This window comes from Castor canadensis, chromosome 1 (genome assembly GCF_047511655.1).
Source record: "Castor canadensis chromosome 1, mCasCan1.hap1v2, whole genome shotgun sequence".
Taxonomy (NCBI): Eukaryota; Metazoa; Chordata; class Mammalia; order Rodentia; family Castoridae; genus Castor; species Castor canadensis.
Window position 1 is genome coordinate 201849086 of NC_133386.1, and position 22763 is coordinate 201871848.

The 22763-nt window shown below is 53.8% G+C and overlaps 1 protein-coding gene across 28 annotated transcripts in view; it reads right to left on the minus strand.

Annotated features, from left to right (window-relative positions):
- The window catches only part of Nrxn2 (neurexin 2), a 105651-nt gene extending 85910 nt beyond the window's left edge, over nt 1-19741 (minus strand). For 14 of the 28 annotated variants that reach the window (XM_074048761.1, XM_074048712.1, XM_074048703.1 and 11 more), the window contains exons 1-2: nt 19540-19741; nt 9959-10922 (exon numbers count right to left, since the gene is read on the minus strand). In XM_074048761.1, coding sequence (XP_073904862.1) covers nt 9959-10682 — 724 coding nt within the window. In that variant the 5' untranslated portion in view covers nt 10683-10922; nt 19540-19741. The remainder of the gene's footprint in view (nt 1-9958; nt 10923-19539) is intronic. The other 14 variants (XM_074048796.1, XM_074048865.1, XM_074048858.1 and 11 more) reach the window with 1 other exon arrangement.
- Nucleotides 19742-22763: the final 3022 nt, after the last annotated feature.

Below are 22763 nucleotides of genomic sequence, written 5' to 3' on the forward strand. Positions count from 1 at the left end.
CTTCAGCAGTAGGAGGGGGTCAAATTCAGAGGGCCACCCTGGGCCCACACGCAGATCATGTCATACCCATGGGCCATCAGCATCAGCTATCAGGGGTTTGCCTGGGCCTGGCCTTGGGTTGCCCCAAATGGGTAAAGAGAAAAGGTGGGAGGGAGAGAGGAAAAGTTCCTTTAAGCTACAACTCCTCAAGCAGGCTATACTCTAGCCTGCTTTTTAAGAGGACCAAGGGGCTCCTGGAGAAAGACACACATGTGTGCAGGCCTGAGGATACACGCAGATACCCACAAATTCACACACGTGCAGTCTCCTCCCACCGCCAAGCCCACTTTGTGTTATTTGCTCGTTGGCTGTGAGGTGGGGGGCAACTATACTGCAAGAACCCTCTCTTTCACCTGGCGGCTGTATCTCCCAAAGCTACATGTAAATATACTGAATCACATCACATTGTGGGGTGGGGGCTGCTGACTAGTTAAGGGGGCCCTCAGGAAAACGCCTGGGCCCTTTGAGGACTGCTCAGTGGGGACTCTTTAGTCCTGGCATTCTAAGGCCCTGGTTAGTCAGCATGATCAACTCGCCAGCACCTTGCAAACAAGGAGTCACAGAGATTTCTAGATTATCCCACATGGCAGATATTTCAAAAAGTATTTCCACCTGCCAGAAACGTGCGTTGTGCTGTGCTCAGCAAGGTGAAGCCAGCAAGCCTGGTGTGTGCTTGACTTCTGAGAGGTGACACCTGCAGTCCTATGTAACTCTCTTCCCTGGCTGCTCTTTGCTCTCTGCTGGCTCTCCTGTGCCCATCAACTGCCATCCCAAGTCCCTCCAGGCTTGGTGTCCTGCCCCCAGCTCTCCGTGGCAATAGTTCACTTTGGTGGCATAAGGATTCCCAAACCTGTGTTTACAGTCCTGGTCTCTTCCCTGAGTGACAGTCCAAAATTCCCACGCTCCACAATTGCTTGGACAGCTCTGTAATCTGAAGTCTACCACTGAGGCAATTTCCCTTACCTGGAACAAGCACTTATTTCCTATGTTTAGCAAAGGCCCTGCTTCCAGCCAACACTTTGTGATCTCTCACTATGTGCCCCACACTACCAAGCTCCAGAGATGCCCTTAAGCACGCGCCAAGCACCCTACTGACCCTCACATGTCACATTGCACGTCAGCCCCGCTGCACTTCTAATGAGCTCAGCAGTGTGGATCTACATCCTCTGTACAGAAGGGGAGAATCAAGACCCACCCGGGGTCATTCTCGGCTGCCATCACCTCTGCCCTTCTCCACTGCCATCCTGGGTCAGCACGGCTACCTCCTCAGCCTCAGGCCAGGTTTTCTGCAACATCTCCCTCCTGTGCGGTCTCCTGCCCAGCTCCACCCAGCTCTCTCAGCACAGGACCTCATACACTCACTAAATTCTGCTGTGATCACCACACAGGCTCAGAACATTTTAGTGGCTCTGCTTAAACCTCTCTCTCTGTGCTCTCAGCCCCTGTACCCACCTGTGTTCACCCTGTGTCTCAGCCTTGTCACCCTCAGCATGACCAAGCTCTCCTCCTGCCTGTGTGCTCTGACCAGTGTAGGCACCCAGAAAGCAACCCCACTCTTTTTCCAGACCAATCGCCAAGACCTATGGGTTCTACCTTCTAAAATCCTCCATCCCCACTAGCATAGCCCCCTCATCTGTTCTTCTCCTGGGAGCCTCTTAGAAGCCCCTCCAAGTGAGTCTTTTCATCCTGCAGCTCATGCCCCACACACCCACCAAAGGGGTCCAACCGTGTCACCACCTGCTAAGATGTCCCATGGTTCTCACTGGGTTTTACCCAGAAAGATCCAACCTTGTCAGGAAAGCCCCTTTGAAGCCTGACAGTCCCTTCCTCCAGTCTCCTTTCCTCCAATAGCCACACTCAGCTTCTTCCTGTTTCCCTAAAAGGCCACGCTTCTGCACATGCTACTCCCTGAGCTGGGACCCCTCTTCCCCCGCCACACACGGCTGCCTGGGAAAGTTGATGCTTCCTCTAACACCCAGGTTAATACACCTCCATGTGTTCGAAAGACAAGAGAGCAGCCAATCACCCTCTTTTGTGCCAACTCTAGACATGTACGTTCTATTACTTTTGCACTAATCGAAGGTATATTGTAATTGTGTTTTCATGTCTGCTTCCTGACTAGACTATAAAAATATCCAAGAGTGAAGCAATGTCTCATTCATCTCTATCTCCAGCTACTTGCACGGTTCCTGGCTAAGAAAAAGGCATTCCTGTGTTTGTTGAGTGAATAATAAAATAACTCTTGTCATGTACTGAGCACTTAAGTATACCTGGCTCTGACGTGCACTGTTTCTTCTACTTACCACTACTAACACATAAGTGCAAATTACTACTACTCTCTCTTAAAGATGAAGAAACCAAGCCTCCAAGTGGAAGTAACTCGTCCAAGGTCACACTGCTGGTAAGGGGCAAATTTGAACTCAAATCTGTCTAGCTTTAAAACTTCCAGTGGGTTACATTCTTGGCCTGAAGGTCAAGACTGTTAGAAGATTCTAGAACTCTAATCTGTAGTTCTAATTTATCTCCCACAGAATACAAACAGCCTAGTCTCCTCACCAAGCCCTGTACACGGCTCAACTCACACCCCAATACTTGTGGTTGAAAGCCAGTAACTCTCACTCAGTCATCCTTCAAGGCTGGCCAAGCCCCACCTCCTCCTGAAGCCTCCCCTGACCACTGGGGTTAACAATATCATTTATTGACCACTTAGAATAGTGCCTGGTGGCATAGTAAAGGATTTCCATATAGTCCATCACTTGGTCCTTACACCATTATTAGGTTCATTTTATAACGAGACACTGAAGAACAACATGAGTCAGTAAATTTTCCAAGTTCACACAGCTAGCAAGTCACAAAGCCAGGCCTCAGAGCTGGCAGTCCATTCTGCCACGTTTCCTTGGAAGCTGATCTCTGCAGTGCTCCCTAAAGAAATCCACCCCATCCCTCAAGCCTCTTCCACCCACAGGAAGTGTTAGAACCACAGGTACTGGATGTTGTGGCTGGCAGGGTGACTCCTCATACATGACCTCATTTCCTCAACCTTCACACACAAGGTCCTCATTGCTCCATCAGAGGACAGAGATGGTAAAATCTTGCCTGACTCAAGCTCAGGACTCCAACCAATTCATTTATTAAGGACAATGACAAAGACCAAAATGAAAGGGGGAGAAAGTTCTAAGCAGCCAGAATCAAGTCCACTTGCAGTTAATGACACCTGGTTCTAATGCTTGGTTTTCAAGTTCTCAAGCACCAACAGAGATTGGGGGGGAGGAGGACAGTTTCAGTTTCTACCTGACAACTCTTCCTCAGGGCAAAGATGGAAAAATGAGAAACAGCTGACATAAGAACTCAAAAGCACAATAGTCAGGCATCATTCCAAAGCAGGGAAAAATCTCAGTGAAGGAACCACTATGTCAGTCTGGTGTAATACATGAGGGGACTCCTGACCTCCCGAGTCACTGGGGAGAAGGCAAATAACGTGCCAGGTATTACGATTAGGGAGGCAGAGAGGGCTGTGACATATTTTTAAGGTTCACACTGAAATGTTCTCTATGTTGGTGGGTTTTGTGTTTCACTGGGAAAGTCCCCCGCTCTCCTGAGTGAGTTCCTCCCACAGGGCTCAGAAGACTGTGATGTTCCTACTCTGTCCCCAGTGCCCCTCTCTGGGCTGGTACAGCTGACTTGCAAACACGGGAACACCCTCAGCACACCTGGCTTAGGGGAGAAGCTGTGGCCCTGGGGACTGAGGTGGTTACTGGTTTCTGATGAATCTTTACCCTAAGTAGCCTCAATAACCAAACTCAGACGATCAACAGGCAGGATGATTCTCTTTGAAGGCAGCATGAAGACAGGTAAGGAGCAAGAGGCCCTCGGGTCAGCTCCAGGCTCAGATCCAGCTCCTCTATCTCTGAGACTCACTCTGACAGTCACCCTCACGCAGGGATCAGGAGCATTCAATGATATAAGACACCCAAGGCACCCAGCAAAAGCCCACTGGCTGCAAGTCCCCTCTCTCCTCCCTTGACCCTCTTTCCGGTTCTCTGGGTTCCAACAGCTCCTTTGCTCTTTCTGAAGCTGTTCCTCTCCCAATTCCCCCAGACCTATGCTCTTCTGGGGTCTTGTGCTCAATTCTCCGCACCTTCTCTGTGGCCATTCCGTAAGATCCCAGACCTCAAATACTCTCTCTCCACATGTGTGGAGCCCAGGGCTCCATCTGCAGTCCCACCTTCAACTCAGAGCCCCGGTCTCATGTTTCCAAACACCTGGACATCTCTGTCCAACTGGCAACTCAACACATGCATGATCTTGTCCCAATCCTGTTCCCTTCCTGAATTCCCCCTTCCCTGTCACCCCTCCACCATCTAAAACCTCACATTCTTTGACTCCTCCCCCGCCTCCCAACATCCAAAAGGCAGTCTCTCTTGCAGCAGCTTTGGTCTCAGCAAGACTCTCTACCATTGCAGCTGCCAAGATGGCCACCACAACTGCCACCACCTTTCTTGGTCACTCTTCAAGACAACCAAGGTCCAGGTCCTCAAAAATCCCTTGCCCAAACTATCTCCCAGTGATTTCCCCACCATCTAACTGCCCTCTGTAATCCCTCTCCACTTCACTTCCACTTTGTACATAGAGCTCTTGCCTTCACCATACACCTCTTTCATGGCTCCACTCATCAGTCAGCGTCCACTGAGTGTTAGTTGAATGACTTAAGCCAAATCTTGAAGGCCTGGCCTCAACCTGCTTCTCCTGCTGCAGATTCTCTTTTCCCTCTACTCCTTGGTGTCCTTCTACAGAGAGGATATGCATTGCCTCCAATTGCCATTGTTTGTATTAGTTCCTTTTTTTAATTATTATTATTGTTATTTTTTGGTAGGACTGAAGTTTGAACTTGAACTCCAGGCTTTGCACTTGCAAAGCAGGAGCTCTATCACTTGAGCCACACCTCTGGTCCATTTCACCTTGGTTATTTTGGAGATGGGGTCTCACGATCTATTTGACCCAGCTGGTCTCAAACCGAGCTTCTCCCGATCTCAGCCTCCCAAGCAGCTAGGATTATAGGCATGAACCAGTAGCAACCAGCTTGTACTAGTTCCTTTACCCGGACTTACCTCCCAAAGCCAAGCTTGCTAAGTAATATTAAAGGAAATAGCATGCCTTTCATAAATCCTTTACCAATCTCCTCAACTTGTAAGCCCTCCCCTTCCTTGAGACCCTGACAGTACTTTGTGTAGAACTGTTATTTACTCACCACTGAGTAAATAACTGAGTGTTCCAGACACTCAGATCACAAGCTTGTGTGAGGAGCAGCTCATCCCACTTTAGAGATGAAGAAAAGCGAGGCCAAAGGTTAGGTACTGGGTATCTCACTAGTGAGTAGAGAAGAGAGGCTTAAACCCAGATCTGAGCCACAATAAGCTGCAGTGTAATCACTAAGCTACACTTCTTACTGTACTTCTAGGCATGTACACACTCTATTGCGTTGTTTGGGGAGTTTTATTTGTTTGTTTATTGTTATTTCAGGTTGGGTATCCTTATCTGAAATGCTTGGCACTATCTGAAATATTTTGGATTTGGGGGAGGATTTTTAAAAAATATATATGGATATATATTTAACAGAGAGAGAGAGAGACCTTGGGGATGGGACCCAAGTCTAAACAAAATTAATTTGTTCTCTCTTTGTTTTTTTTAAAAAAGGGTCTTGTTATGTAGCCCAAGCTAACCTCGAACCCTAGATCCTCCTGAGTACTGGGATTACAGGCATGATGTATGTCTTAAACACAGAATCTGATATTAATTATTCACCATATCTACTGAGCACTTTCTACATGTCAGGGATAGTTTAACGTAGTTTACATGACATAACTTAAATCTCATAACAGTTCTATAAGTGGGTGGTCACTGGTCAGGCAGTCTGGATATAGAATCTCACTCTTTATTTCTTTGGCAGTACTGGGGTTTGAACTCATGGCCTCACACTTGCTAGGCAGAGGCTCTACCACTTGAGCCATTCCACCAGCTCTTTTCTGTGTGGGGTATTGTCAAGATAGGATCCGTGACCTGCAGCACACACATTCCCACTAGTCTCCTATTTCCTCCTAAGCAAGTATACACCTTCTGATCAGCCAAATGTATTTGTGCTTTCACTCCACCCAGGTCTCTCACACACGCACCTGCACACCCCAGTTCAATAACTTCATCACACTCAGGTGACACGAGGAAGCACAGACATGCGAGTCATCGCAAAATCCCAGTCTAATTCCAGGTTTGGCAGACAATCAGCAGCAGTTATACAGACACACTCTTAGCCACTTACACCTAGCTCTGTCTATACTTACATGTGGCCAGAAATCCCCCCAAAAGAAAGCAAGCAGATTTCCTGGCATGGAGGTTCTCAGTCAATGCATAAGCCCAGACCTAGGGGAAGACGGGAGTTTCCAAAAGATCCGCAAATCCTTATGTACACCAAGTATCTAAGCATATTGGTATATCTTGCATACAAAGCTAAAACTATTTTTCTAATGTATATTTTATTAACTACGGTGGCAAATATAACGTCAAAGTCATCTAAAAGCTTTTCTGAATTCATGGGCACTTTCAGTCACTTGTTTTCCCAATAAACAGATATAAAAATAATAGCTACTATTTGGAAGGGGTACTGTGAATTACTGACTTTTGAAAATGTCCTCAATTTCAGAAAAAGTTGGAAAACACTCAAAGCAGATTATAGTGAGGTGACTATAATTTTCAAAGAAGTCTGAGGACTCTGGTCCCAGGAGCTGCTCAGAGATCAGGAATCAGACCTGCTCCCCTCAAAGTCTTCCTGCCTCCACCCCAATAACCAACAGTAGGACCATGCCTTTCCCCCTTGGCTAGATAAGAATTACTACAAGGAGCTGGAGGTGTGGCTCAAGTGCTAGAGCACCTGCCTAGCAAGTGTGAGGCTTTGAGTTCAAATCCCAGTACAGCAAAAAATAAATAAATAAGAAGAACGTACTAGAAGAAGTGAATGAGCACAGGGTATTACAAAAGCAGACTAGGAAATAAAGAACAAACATAAATAGAAGAACTGTGGTTAAAGGGGGGAGAAGAAGGAGGGAAATCAGTAGGGTTGTTGCTTTGTCTGTCATCTCCTGATGCAACTAGTGTCTTCTACAGTCCCCCAGCCACCCACAACATATATCTGAAAACATACACGTGCATATATTCATGTATACATAGGGCCTTACCTCAAGCCTTTTTCTCTCAAATTTTTATTATTATCTCTTCATTCACTCCACAAATCTTTATCAAACACCCACGAAGCACCTGGTACTATATTAGGTGCAGAGATGAAGGAAGACATCTTGCCCTTTTGTCACAAAGTCCCACTCCCTCAACAGATCACACAAGAGACATGCACACACCATATCCACACAAGCTTCTGCCAGTTGTCTGACATCCACCTAATAGCTCCCTTTCCTTTTTTTTTCTTTTTGGCAGTACTGGGGTTTGAACTCAGGGCCTGGGGTTTGTTAGGTGCTCTACCATCTGAGCCATGCCTCCAGTCCTTACTGTGCTTATTATTTTTGAGATAGGATCTCGCTGCATACCCAGGTCAGCCTGGATCACGATCCTTCTATTTGTACTTCCCACACAGCTGGGATGACAGGTGCAAACCACCTTGCTCAGCCATTGGTTGAGATGGGGTCTTTTTGCTCAAGCTGGCCTGAAACCTTGATCTTCCTGATCTCCACCTCCTAGCTATTAGGATTACAGGCATGAGCCACTGTGCCTGGCTTCCTTTTCCTTTTTCTTACATGAATCACACACGCACACAAACATGCAAAATGGATCAGAAACACACAAGCCATCTCTCTCAGCAACAACACTGACACAAACATTCATCTGAATCTTATCCAGCACACTCATCTGATACATACAACCATCCCTCTCACACGCAGCTACTCAAACACATCTCAAGACACACAACCACACCACCCACATTGGGAAGCACACACCTTATTCGGTTCAACCAAAAACCTCTGGCCAATAACGCTTTCAGAGAATGAATTGACCAAGTTGTTTCTGGGTGATTTTCATAGACTCGGGCCCAATTCAGCCACAGAGACCATTAACCAGTGGTATAACCTCTCCATGGCTCAAATTTCCCTTCCATCAAATTAGAAGGATGGTTCATCTAGTTTCTTCAGAAGGCTTCGTGGGGAGAGGTCATAGGAACTAGAGAATAAAGCTAAGGCTCTAGTGTCTTACTGAGGGCTCACATTTAAACACGTGCACACTGGGACCTAGCTCTGTGTACTACTCACTCCACTAGGCACTGGACTCCTATCAATAAGCGCTACTATTCAAACACACCCATTCACACATAAAATACTCACTGCCAGACTCATGGGCCTCTGCACATAAGAAATACGATTTCACAGTTTGGGGAGCACCTGAGCTCCTTGGAGAAAAGGCGAGAAGGTGTCAGATTAACTTAATACACACATCTCTGGAAGATGTAGTCTACAACTTCATACAAACAACCCCACAAAAACTATCCAAAAACCCTCTCATGTAGTCATGTACCACAGCTACACATATGCACTCAAAACACTGTCCAACAAGGAGAATGCCCAGAGCCAAGGCCGTGACTGCAGACTTGCTCCTCCCAAGACTGTCCACATGCATACAGTCGCAGAAAAATCCATCCCCAGAGCACACATATGTACACACTCCCCTAAGACTCAGCCTTTTGGAGAGCAGGCTCTCTCTCTCGTTCTCTCTCTCTCTCTCTCTCTCTCTTTCTCTCTCTCTCTCACACACACACACACATACACACAGACTGGGCTACACCTGCTAGAGCTACTGGAGAGAGGAAAGCAAGTCTGACCTGTCTGCACAGGCATGCTAGGAAAAGAGCTGCTACCCACTAATTGATGGGAGAACCTCTCCCCTATGCCCAGACAGACCAAAGTAAAAGATGTTCCTGGAGTCCCTCCTTCCCTTATTCCTTATAAAGTCACAGCCTTGCCCAGCTCAACCCAACACACTTCATGACCTCTGTCAGACACTCCCCTCTTACAACTGGGGTTCTGGTGGAAGCCCCCCATGTCTCTCTTTTCCAAATCCCTGTTCCATATTCAATCCCATCTTCCAGAGTCTTAGCATTCCTTGTTCACCCCAACCCCACCCTCCTGAGGGCTTGAAGTAGGAGCCTCCCGTCCAGATCTCTCACCTGGGAGAGACCACCTGCTACCTTGGCCCCTCACCAAAACCCTCAACTCCTAGTCAGGATCCTCAGCACCCTCTCTCGCATTTTCCTTCGCTCTAGAACGGGCTCGGATGAAAAAGAAACACTGGGTTCCTGCCTTCCTGTCCCCAATAGTACCAGGCCTCACAGTCCAACCCTTCACCAACCCTTCCATTCCTGTGGGCTGGTGCCCCCAGCACCGCTCCCCCAGCCCTGAAGGCCCCGCCCACCGTGGCCCCGCCCACCGCCTCTCACTGACCCCGCCTACGATGCCTCCCGCAGGCCTTCCACACAGGCCCCACCCACAACCCTTCTAGACCCCACACAAAGCCCCGCCCCCGTAAGGCCCCTCTCCTAGTCCCACGGTCCCTCCACCAAGGCCCTACCCACTGCCTCTCACAGACCCTACCCATTCAGGACCTAACCACTCAGGGTAGCTACAGGTCGCCAGAAGTCATAGCAGCCACGCCCCACAGCGCCCCGCACACCGGCTCGCCCTCCTACTGGTCCAGTGGTTAGCCGCACAAGCCCTTCGGCAGACCTGCGTGCTCACAGGCCCCTCAAGGGACGTGTCCTCGCAACCCTCGTGTGCGGGCACGCTCCCGAGCCCAAGCCAACAGGCCCCGATCCCCGGACACTCGCCTCCAAGGGCCCCCAGCCGCCGGGCCTCGGCTCCCCGTGGCTCACCTTCACTGCAGAACTTGCCACCGAAGCCCGTGTGGCTGCAGTCGCAGCCCACCTCGCCGGGAGCCAGCACCGTGCAGAGGCCGCCGTTGGCGCAGGGGTTGCGCGCGGGCGCGCACAGAGGATCGGCGGCGGCGCCGCGCAAGCCCTGGCTGCCCAGCAGCGCTGGGGGCCGCTCGCCCAGCTTCAGGTTGGCCAGGAGGCCGCGGAAGGGCGGCTCATACTTGACTGTGCTGAGCGTGAGCGCCGAGAGGCGCACGTCGGGCGGGATGCCGCCTACGAACAGGTCGCTGGCCACCTGCATCTCGCGCCGCTTGGAGCGCACCTCCGCCGCGCGGGCCTCGCCGTCCACCGCCAACGCCGTGCGTCGGGCGTCGCGGGTGAGCAACACCATGTGCCAGCGATCGTCGGCCACCGGCGTGTCCAGCTGCAGAGTGGCCGGCTCAGCGCACGAAAGCGTGAAGCGCAGCCGCAGGCGCCCGTCCACCAGCAGCAGCTCCAGGAAGTCGCAGTCGCCGCCGTCGTCCAGGTAGAGCAGCAGCGCGCGTGTGGCGTTGGTGCGCAGACTGAAACTGAGCTCGCCGCTGCTTGCCGCGCCCGCCCAGCGCGCGTAGCGAGCCCACTGCCCGGGGCCGCCGCCGAACTCCAGGCCGCCCGCACCCGCCGCCAGCACCAACAGCAACAGCAGCAGCTGGGGTGGCGGTCGCCACCGGCTCCCGAGCGCCATGCCTACGGCGGCCCCGGCGCCGCCCGGCCCCCCGGCCCCGCTCAGGCTTCAGAGCTGCGGGCGCATGGGGCGGGGAGGGGGCCGGGCGCCCCCCGCGGAGCGGGGCTCCCTCGCCGGCTCACAGTGCCATGGGCCCGGCTGCGGGGCGAGGCGCGCAGAGGCCCAGATGCAGACTTCCCCCGGGGCGGCGGCGGAGCCACTCCCCCGCGGCGGGCTCGGAAGCAAACTGGGGCCGGACGCCTGCGGGGAAACAGAGAGGAAAGGTTTAGTGAAGAGATCCGAGGAAGGGGACACGTTGGGGTCTGGTTCTTTCTCAAAACCAGCAAACGACCACCTGTTTCCCTTCAGCACTTGAGAGCTGATGACCTGCAGAGGTTCTCAAAGCAAGAGATACTATCATGAACGGAAGTGCTGGTGGTTCCAGGCCTAACCTGGAGAGAGATGGCACTCACTAGGGATATTATTGACCTGAGATACGGACAGGTGGGGAAGTAACACCGTAAGAGTCCAGTAGCAGTGCAGTCCAGCTGCCCTCATCCTAACCCTGGCGTCAGGACCAAGGCCAGCTCCTGAGGGGGAGGGGGGCTAAGAACTCTTCTCCAGCTGGTGACCCCAGCCTCTTCTCTTAGCCTCCCAACCTCTGTGCGCGGATCACTCTCTGTCTTCATCAGCTCTTGATGCTGGATAATGAAGTTGCTAAATAATTCATTGGGATTAATTAAATGCCAATTTGTCAATGGTATCACAGGGTAACCAGGCTGGGAAGGGGACAAGGGAAAGAAGCCAGTTGGGATCCAGGTATTCACACTCCAAGCCCTTTCCATCTATGCAAAGACACACACATCCAATTCCTTGCCTCAATCCCCCCCCCCGGCCACACTCACCCCTTCTTAAGGCCCCAACCTCACTGCTCATCAGTGAGTGTATCACCCTAAACCTCCAGCTCCCGGTCCTCAGCTTCAGACTCGCCTTACTACCTGGGTTCGATTCACCTCTCAGTTCCTCCAGGCCCCCATCCAGGGCTTGGGGGCTACCAGGAGGCAGACAGGCTTATTTGCATAAAATTGCCTTTCTGAAATGATTACCCTTGTAACGGGCTGTCAGAGAGCAATTTATACCCCACGACGGGGAGGGGAATTTGCATCTCGTTAAACTCCAAGTCATAATTATTTATATCCAACAACCCTCCTGAATATTGCATTGATTTTATTTTGGGGAGGGAGGGAGGAGGGAAGGAGGTGGAGAGAAGCCTGGTAGAGAAGCAGGGAGGGGCCTGAGTTTACGAGGAGATGGGGAAAGGTTGGGGGGGGCAGAGAAAGGAAGGACAGGAGCCCATGAAAAGTGGCAGAGATGGAGGAGTAATGGAGGAGAATGGGGGCCAAATGGGGAGAAAGGGAACAGAAGATTGAGAAAATTAAATTCCAAATTCAAACAGCATTTTTCATGGCCCTAGATCCTGGGCATTTTTACAAATGTCACTTTACTTAATCACTCTGAGAAGTTCCATTATTTCCATTAAGTCTTGGGGAAACCCAGGTAGAAATAGTTTAGGAACAACTTGCCCAAGGTCACACAGCCAGGCAGCAGGGAACAGGGCCTCAAATCCAAGTCTGTCCAACCCTGGTAAACCAATGAAGGGGACAAAGGGCAGAACAGCCACAGGTGTAACTTAGAGAGGAGACCAACAGAAGAAGAGAAGGCTAGTTTGACGAGGGGTACAGGTTGGAGTGAAGAGCCAAAGAGCTACGTGGGAGGAAGCTGATGTAGGAAAAGAGGAAGGAAGCTAAGACTCCCCTAAAAAAACACTGAGATGAGCAGAGGCATGGGAACGCAAGGGTGGATGGAGAAACATCCACCCTTGTGCAGAAGGTAGATAAGCTGCAAAGGCTCAGAAGATAGTGTATCTGGGGAGACATCTCCAAGAGACCCACAAGGCCCAGTCCTCCCCTTCTCAGGTCCTGCCTCCCAATCCCACTGGCTGTCCTGTGGGACCCAAGAATCCTGCCCCGACATACAAGGGCTGCCCCTTCGCAGTTTGGGGGAGGGGGGAGAGATCCAGGCCTGCAGCCCCATTTCCCCACAAACACTGTTGGGTTATATATAGCTTGCCACTGCCTCTCCTCATTGGGTAATGGAGATAATTAACATGCACTGGCTAATTAGCCAATCAAATTAAATGCAGCACCTGCTCCCAGCCTGATTGACGCCCTCACCCCCCCAAAAAAAAAAACCACACGTATACACCCCCACCCCAGCCCAGGGAAGGGGAGGGGTCCCTGTGGCTTGGGGAAGGGAAACACCAAAGCGCTCCCTCTTCTCCAGAAGGGGCAGCCAGAGCACCCACCCCACAGCAGAGGCCCAGCCCTGGTGACCAAAGTGACCATCCTCCCTCCCTCCTCCTCTTTGGGGCCTCAGTCTCTGTCTAGCCTAGCCTCTCCTCTGTCTGCCCCTCTCCTAGCCTCCACTCCCACCTCCGGACACTATTTTGGGGAGGGAATTAATTAGCTATTGATTTCCACTGGTGGAGGGAATAGGATTGTGGGCTGCTGTTGACTCACCCCCCAGCTTGGGGGAGGGAAGGGATCTTTTTCCCTGCCCCCCCACCCCAGTCCCCTACCATACTTACACACCCCACCCTCTAGGGAGATAGCAAAGGAGTTCATGCGAGAGAGCCTGAGGGCAAGGTCTCCCTTCACTCAGGAGGCTGGAGGAGGACAGACAGAGTGGAGGGCGGTGGGGAGACTTCCAGAGGCTGGGAGGCAGAAGCCTGGGCCATGAGAACCAGAGGGCAGGTTACCTGGTTGAGGTATGGGGTATAAAGTGGGTGAGAGTCCAGGAAGGGGTGACTCCACTGGTCTGGGTGTGGAGGGAGAGTGAGGGACAGCCGTGCGCAGGCGCACATCTGTGGGGGCAGAGGCTGAGCTTATGTGGTTCCTCCAGGGAGGAGGAAGGGCAGAGTCTGGGCCTGTGGCCCCCTCAGGCTCATTGCTCATTCTCCCCACAGCCCACACTGCGCTGCCTGGCTCAGTGCCGGGACACAAGGCTACAGGGCCAAGCAGGAAGAAGCCCCAGCCTTTCCTGAGTCTTCTCTCCAGGGACCCAGAGACCCTTGGGGCAGCTTCAGGCTTGGGATGAGGCAGCGAAAGCCCCAAGAGAACCATGAGCTGAACGGACACCTGGGTCCTTTCCACCCCACCGCACCCTGCAGTGCTCAGGACACCTGCTGCTCTTGGCCATTCTGCCCGCCCAGCCTCCCTGCCCCAGGAGCAGGCTTCTTCTGGCCCAGCCTCCCACCCACCCTGCTCCAGCAGCAGGGGCCAGGGCCATTGCCTCCCTCACACAACCACAGCAAGTGAAGGGTGTCCTGGGAGTTGTGGGAGCCATGCCCCTCCCTCTCCCTAACTTTGCACTCAGTGTTAGGCACTGTTCTCCAAGATCCATATTTCTCCAATGCTCACTGCCAACACAGGGACACTAGCCAGAGTGGCTGGCCCCCAGGGTACCCTGCCTGCTCACAAACTTCAGAGCGGTGCACACTGCCAGCCCCTCCTGGCTCCAGGCCACTGCTCTTCTGGGGAGCTGACCTCTCCCATGGCATCCCAGGTTTCCGTACCCTTAGCGCCCCTCGCCAGACAAGTGGTACCACACAGGAGGAAGGGTCTAGGGTGCCCAGGCTGCCCTGATGGCTTCTGTACTCACCCTCACTCCCCAGGTCCTCCTGAGCTACGCAGAGCTCCTCCCCATCTTTCCACAGCCAGGCTAGGGCCACTGTGGCACCCCAGCTGAACTTTGGGGCTCCCCAGTCCCATCAGATGCCAGGCTGTATCCTCGTGGGCATTGTCTTATTTATCCTCCTGGTTCTAAGCAGCAGCTTGTGGCCCAGCCTTATGGACAAAGCAACAGAGCTTAGAAGGATGAATTCTCTATTCTGCACTGCCCATAGGCCTCAGGGCAGTATCTGGGGCTCAGAGTCCACCCTCCTCTAGTCTGGCCTTCACTGGAGTCACAGCTCTTGGAAGTGCTCTCAGTTTTGAGACCACCTCAGGACTAAAGACAGAGGCCCTCAGGGGTTCATTCCTCTCTTTTTTTTCTGAGGTGGAAACAGAGTCCTAGAGGAGCAAAGACTGACCAGGGTTCACACAGAGGACCAACACTAGAACCAAGGTCACTAGCCTTCCATTCTAGACACTCCCACTGTACCTGCTGGTCCAGGCCTGGGCCCTCCTGCCTGACCAAGGGCCTCAGCCCCACACCACCAATGCAAATTGAGAAAATGGATATGAATTCCAGAGTGAGATCATCCAGGCCCACTCTGGCAGAGGCCCTGGCCAGGGAAGGGCCCTCTCCCAGCATCCTTTCAGTCCCCTCTGGCCAGGCCCACACCACACACACATACACACACCCCTCCAGCGTGGGAATGCCAGCCTCTCTCTGGTTCTCCTCTTCTCACACCAGCTGGGAGTGAGACAGCGGGGGCCTCCCCAAGCTCCAGGGAGGAAAAGCTGGGTTTACACACATTCTGGTGGCCCCAGAAGGCAGCCTGTGGACAGGTGGGAGAAGTGCATGTTATAGAGGGGGAGATTTTGGCTCAAGCTAAAGAGAAACTTGCTGGCAGTAGAAACCATGCAGCAGTGGAGAGTAGGCTGCCTCCCAGGGGGTGGGGGTGGGAGCGGGTGAGCTCCTCCCCCTCTGCTCCACAGGGGACTCCTGAGTCATAACAGAGACACCAGACTGTGTGATCCTGAAGTCCCCTCAGATTCAGAATGGTTTTTGGAGGGTACCCTCTCCCCACCTAAAGCCCTAAGCATGACTGGCAGACTGTAAGCAGTTCCTACCTCGCCTTCCTCCCTGATGACCTAGCAGCAAGCAAAATGTGGTAGTACAGTAGTCAGAGGCACTGGCTCTGGAGCTTGGCTTCCAGTGTCTACCTGTGTGATCTTTGGCAAGTTCCTTAACCTCTCTGTTTCACTCTCCTCGTGTGTAAAATGGCAGAGACTAGAGTGTGTTGTGGTAATGATTACTTCTAAAACTCATTCAGCCTTTAGCAGTTCACAAAACTATGCGTCCAAGGTATACTTTTTTTTTTTTTTTCAATACTGGGGTTTGAACTCAGGCTACAAAGCGGGCTCTCTACAGCTTGAACCACACCTCCAGTCCATTTTGCTCTGGTCATTTTGGGGATGGGGTCTCAAGAACTATTTGCTCAGATCAAAAAAAAAAAAAAAAAGAACTATTTGCTCAGGCTGGCTTTGAACTTCAATCCTCCTAACCTCAGCCTCCCAAGTAGCTAGGATTACAGGCGTGAGCCACCAGCACCTGGCTGTTATATGTGCTTTGATTCTCACCAGGGCCTTATGAAGGGAGTAAGCAAGGCAGGTGTGATCACCACCCCCTTTCACAGAAGAGGAAACTGATGCTTAGAGAGGAGAAGGGACTGGCACAAGGTCACACAGCTCATGAGCGGCAGAGTTAGAACTCAGTTGCCACTCTGCTGGGCACCTTGTCGAGATGAGGTCTGAAGACACATTAGTGGGTGGGGGTGCTTCGGGTCCCCTGAGCAGCTCTCCATGTGCCTGGAGAGGAGCAGGAAGTGGCTGGGACAAGGGTGGCATCTTCATGAGTGCATGATGAGACTCAGAAGATGGTGAGCTGGAGACAGAGGTGCAGAGGTGCAATGGGATGACTTGGAGGCATGGGGCCAGGGCATGGGTGGGTGGAATCTTGGGAGTAGGAAGGGTGAGGAATGATCACACCAAATGTCCCTGTGCTGTCCATGCACAGCTGGGGCATGCCCACCTTGGTGGGGGCACCCCAGCAATGCAGAGGGGACAGATGGTTTCCAGGGGCGGCCTCGTGAGTAAGCCTGAGGTGCCTGGGAACGTTCATAAAGGTATCCATGGCAGAGATGTGTGTGTGTGTGTGTGTGTGTGTGTGTGTGTGTGTGTGTGTGTGTGTGTGTAGGAAAGGTTATGATAATGACAAAATACCTATTGCCTACCAGGGGCCTTCTGTGTGCCCAACAAATACATCACATGAAAGTAGGTGCACAATAAAATACAACTGCAACTACTATTACTGTTGCTATGATAATTCTCTCATCTACTTTTCATAACATTCCCAAGAGAAGGTAGGAGAAAGGCCCATTTTATAGATGAGGAAACTGAGGCCTGCTGAGGGGTAGAGCACAGTCCATGAAACCTCATCCTCCTCACTCCTTCCCCCACCACGTTACATGATGGTGGTAGCAGAACGGTTTTGTAAATGACAGGAAGACACCATCCACGTGCAGAGGGTATGCACTGGACTGCTCCTGAATGAGTCTTGAGGAACCCACAGGCTTATCAGTGTGGAAGGGGCCAGGACCGACCGATGGAGCTGCAGGGTGGCTGATGTGTGAGGACACATATGGGGTGTCCCTACAGGGGCTGGGCAGGAGCTGCGAATGAATGGACAGTTTGTCTACAGTGCCAGGGGAGGGACCTGTGTGTGAAGATGAATGCTGGCTGGTGTATTAGGGTTCTGCAGGAGGCCAGGTGGGGCTGAGTGTTGAGCTAGACGGAAGCAACTGTGGTCGTGGTCAGGAGCGGGAGGAGGGCCTGGGGGCTTCCTGAGGGTACAAAGAGAGAAACTGACAGAGAATGAACTTGGGAGAGAGGCCTAGGGGGTGAGCCAAGGCATAAAGGGGATGTGTTAGCATGCATGTGTGTGCCGGTGTACACACACATGGGCGTTGCATACAGGGCCTGGGGCAAAGTGATTTGTCTCTGCCCAGACAAGCACATGGTACACAGGATCTGCCTGGGAGGGCTGGTGTGTCTGAGCAGGTGTGCACACGTGGGCGTGTGTACCAGGGAGGAGAGGGTGTGTCCTGGAGAATGAAGGCAGTGCAGGTGCACCTCAGTGTGTGAGCCTGAAGTGGTGAGTGGTGATAGGAGCCCTGCATGTCTGAGGGTGAAGCTGGCGGTGCTGCGTCAGGGGATCTGGGGGCATGTAGGGGCCATATGTGTGTCGTGTACTGAAAGCAGGGCTCCTGGAGGAGGTCTCTGAGGCAGGCTGAGAGGTGGCAGTCTTTCTGGGTGGGGAGTGTGGGCGGTGTGCTGCCAGGAGGTGTATTGTGTATGCAGGTGTGTGTGCCTGTGTAGGTGTGTGTCTGGGTGGGTGCCACCGAGCGTGTGGATCCATGTCAAAGTGTCTGTGTCACTAGTAGGGGTTGGAAGGAGGGAGCAGCTGGACCTGGGTAAAAAGAGGCCCCATCAGCAGCTCCTCCAGAACACAGTACCCTCCTCTCAGGAGCAACTCCTCAGCACCGCTGTGGTCAGTCCCACCCACCCCTAGGCAGCTGAGGACCTATGGGTCTGAGCAGAAATGAGGGGCCTCCCTCCCAGCCAGACCCTTCCCCCCTACCCCAGCCCAATCCTGGATGCCAGCATCCTTGAGCCATCCCTGGAAGCAGGAGTTATGACCTGAGAGGCTGAGGCCCCACAGTTAACAGACTACCCAGTCCTCTCTTCCTTCCTTCCTGCTCCCCTCTCTTTCCCCTCCTTTCTCTCTGTGACAGAAAACAGAGAATGTGAAACCCTAAAGTCCACCCTTCCCCGGAAGAAACGCCCAGACACTGGGAAGATGGACAAGAGAGAGTGAATGGAAGGTCCTCGCCTACCCCACCCACCCCCAACATACACAAAAACTGGGGTGTATGGAAGCTCCCAAAGCAGTCAAGAGGGCTGGAGACCCTTGCAGACCCACACCTAACATTTATTTCATCACTCTATGGACAGCCTCCCCTTCACCTCCAAGCACCAAGAAACAGCCCCTCCCAGGACTTGGTGGTTCACCCCAGGCATCAAATGCCCTCCCAGGACTCAGGAGAGGGTGAAAGCAAAGGAGACAACAGCCCCCCAAAGCTAATGCTGCCCCCAAGAGCCTATCAAGGGTTCCAGGGCTCATACTCCAGCCTGAAGAGCCCAGGCCAGACTGCTCCTGATGGGGGAGGAAGCTGGGACATGAGAAAGGTCCCTCTTCTTTAGGGGTGGGGGAGTCAGCCCAGGGCCCCCCACAGCTTCCTCTCACCGTGCAGCACTCTGACCAGAGCCCTGCCACCACCCCCAGTGCATTCCCACCACAGCAGAGCCCCCCTCCTACTGGTTTCCTAGTCTCCCTCTCTCATCACCCCCAGCCTTCCCCCGCAAGCTTCCGCTCCTCTCCCGCCGGCCCCCCACCTTGCCCAGCTCTCCCTCAACACAGTCTCATCTCTGCCTCAAGCACCTTGGCACCTTCCCCTCTGCTCCCTCCTATAACCTCCTCTCTCCTTGGCTCCATCCCCCCAGTAAAGCCCAGTCCTCAGTGGTTCCCCCAGACCAAGCCTCTGGCCCTTGCTCCTTTCCTCTCTCCACTTCTCTCCTCTCTCCAGCCCCCTCTCCTCCTCCCACGAAGCCCAGTTCCTCGCTGGTTTCTCCCCTGCAGACCCTCCAGAGCACAACAGCTCACAGCCCCTCTGGCCCAGCACTGCTTCCAGCTCCTGGGGCTAGCACAGACTGGGGACCCCCCCCTTCAGAGCCTCTCTCACAGCCCTCTGAATGCCCCTCCTTCTCTCCCCATCCCTTCCCCCAACGACCCTCCCTCCAACCCCCCTCCATTCGCCCCAGCTCAGGGCCAATGTCCCTTCCACAGGGAGCTTGCGACCCCCCGAACCTCCCAGCGGCTTTGCCTCCTTGCTGTCACCCAGCCAGCCCTTCCAGCTCGGAGCCCCTGCCCCCCAATCCATCCTTCCTGCCTCCCCCGCCCCCTCCGACCTGCTCCCCTCCCCCGATCGGCTCCAGCCCCCCGCCCGTCTCCGCCGCAGCCCCCCCTCCCATACCTGGTTCTGGGGGCGCCAGAAGCTGGAGGATGGGGACCAGAACCCCGAGACTGCCCCGTCTCCCGCAAGTGACAGATCCGGGGCCAGCAATATCTGCCGCCTCGCGCTTCTTCTCGTTCCCCGACGCGTCCCCGCCCGCCCCGCCGCGGTGCCGATCCGAGGAGGATGCTCCGCGAGTCAGGGCGGCTGCTCCCGCCGCCGCATCCCTGCAACACCGACTGACGGCAGCATCAGCACCAGTGCCCGCCCCCCAGGCGCGCGCATTGGACCACGCTCCGCTAACAGACGAGCGGCGTAGCCAATGCGAAGGCGCAGAAGCCGACAGTCCCGCGGCTCCACAGGCCCACCTCCTCCCTGCCGCTGGACCCAGGCGTCCTGGACCCAGGGCATCCGAGCTCTTCCACACCTCGCGAGCTCTTTAACCCAGACGCCCGGGCCCCGAAGCCAAACAGACCTCCAACCCACCTCTGTCTTTTCCGGACACCCAGGAACCCTAGTCCCTCGCCCGGTGGGTCGGGTCCTGCACCCCGCCCCTACCCGTCTCCCGGGTGGGCAGACCTGTGGGGTAGTGCCTTGGGCTAGGAAATGCCAAAGGAGAGGCTCGAACCTGGACTTAGGGCTCCGAGGAAAGAGAACCCGTGCGGGGCCTGGGCTCTAGTGCCCTCTGCTGGCTACGCCCAGGGGCGGGCCCGAGCTGCGGGGAGTTTAGAGAAGGGGACCCCAGCTGCTGGGGGCTTTTTCCTGCAGGTAGACTAGCCCTGCCCCCCTACTCCTCCGGGGGAGGGGAACCTCCTATTGGGAGTTCCCAGAATTGAGGAGGGAGGGGCTTTGCTGGGATTAGGTCGAAGACTGTGGGCGAGGGAAAGGCAGGAATGAAGACGGGCTAGACCTAGGGGATTGGGGTTTCCCAGCCTAACCTCATGGGAATCCCAGAGTTTGAAGCCAGACTCCCATTGCTGCCTGGAAGCCTGAGCTGGGGTAGGAGTAGGTTTGGAGGCGGGGTTGTGGTTGCACGTGCTGATTACAGAGGGAGGCTGGCAGCAACCCCTTTTCTGTTCTGCGATCCCCAGCCATGATTTGAGTGTGGTCCTAGGGTTCAGATCTTCCCTCCCAGGGTGTCTGCATCTTCGTCCACGTGTCTGAGTGTGAGGACAGAACACCCCTTCACTCACTCAGCAGAGAAAAGGTGGACCTAACACCTAGTGCATGTACTCCTACCTAAATTGGACACTGGGCTTTTGAAGCGGGGAGGGGGCAGGGAGGCCGCCAGGATGGGTGCGTTGACCAGACCATTTTCCCAGCTCCCTCTAGGACCCTTGATTTCTGTTGCAGGGTCTGTGATCGGCACAGCTGGTGGTAGTTGGCATTTCCTTGGCCAGAGGCAATATGAAAGAACACACATTCAACCACTAATGTATGCACATGAGGACACACAGCCATGTTCACCTATCCCAGTACAGAGGCATTCCAAAGAGACACAAAGGGACACCTGCAGAAACGCCCCTCCCTTCTGTGGTAAGACGCCACAGGAAGCACAGACTTGCTCCAGAACACACAGCTACCTGCACACACAAGGGCAGGTGCCTATGCAGGAGACCTGCTCACAGGGCCACCCTGCTCCCCTGAGGCTCTTTGCAGAGAGTGGCCAATTACTGAGTGCATGAAAGTGGGCACCCTCCCTAGAGGGGACCTCCTTTGCCAGCCTATCAGGGGGTGAGAAGACAACCTAGGGGACAGGGGTGTTTCCTAATTGAGAAGGGATATTCCTGAGTCAGGTCCCAGATTTGGGGCCTACTCTGACCTTGGAGAGACCCTCAGGCCATCCCCACCAAGGCTACTGGAGGAGGCAGAGAATGGGAACTGCTGAGTCAGGGCCTGTGGATGCAAAATATCCTCTCTGACCCCATAGCCCACCTATCCCCACCTCCCCCTCCCCCCGCCGCTGCTCCTCTTCCTGCAGCCTACATACCTACACAAACACACACATACACACACACACACGCAAGTTCACCCAGGTACAAGTTCACCCAGGTACCAGAACCTACAGGGACAGACAGACAGACAGGTGCAGCGACTCACAAAGACAACTCTTAGACTCTATTATGAGTCTGGGTAGGGAAGGAGGTGAGGGTGAGCATTTGTTTCCTGTCCCCACCCTCAGCTTGCCCATCAAGGGCAGGAAAGGTCACCTAGCATCTGCTGTACCTCCCTCCCCCTCCTCCCTACAAGGATGCCTCGAAGAAAGGTCCCAGATTCAGACCCCTGGAAGGGTAGGGACCCACACTTCAAGACACACACCCCAAACACACAGGCACCCAACCAGTGAGGGCACTCCAGGGATGTGTTGGGCACACACCCTTCTCCCATGCACACAGGCCAGTGGAGACACACCGGAGAGGGGAAACGCAGCAAACACAGCTCACACATACACCGTGAGGCTCAGAAATCAAATTTTGACATATGCAACCATGAAAAGACAGGCACACGTCACATCCCGGGCGGGGCCAACCTGAGTATCCAGACGCATACACACACACACACTGGGAAGAGGCCAGGCTGGGGCTGGGTGGGGTGGGAAGGGGAGCCGACCAGGCTGCAGGGGTGGAGGCAGCGCGAGAGGCAGGAGGCGCAGGAGCTAGCTGCTCTTCACAACACAATCGCCGTCTGTTGTTATAGCAACTCAGCCCCCAAATCGTGAAACGGATATTACAGCCTCAAGAGGGGGAAGGGCGGAAGGGGGCTGAGGACAGAGGAGGGGCAGAGCAGGGGACCCAATGAGGGACAGGTCTGAAGCTGAAATATGACAGGGAGGGAGAAGGGGGTGACCCAAAATAAGGAATAGGCTAGGGGATGTGGGGTACAAAAGGTACAGATGAACCCAAAGTGGGGAACTGTGGTGGGGGGGAGTGTATTCATCACCAGGTCCACAGATGTGCTGTGCAGGTAGGAGTTGGGGGGTGCTCCCATCTTACCCCCAGAACAATCCCACAGCTGCTGTAGACACCCCCAGTTTGCAGGCTAGGGAGGAAGCTCCCATACCCAGGGCTGCTACATGGAGTCTTCTGACCCCAGGGACAGACTGGCCTGGCTCCAGAACCTTTAGGAAATTCCCGGGTCACCCTCCTGAGCCAGACCAGCCTTAGAAGTGGCTTTGGCCTTCTTCAGGTAGTGGTGCCCCCCAAAACCTTCCTGGAGCAAGCTCAGGAGGGAAGTCAGAGCTGGGT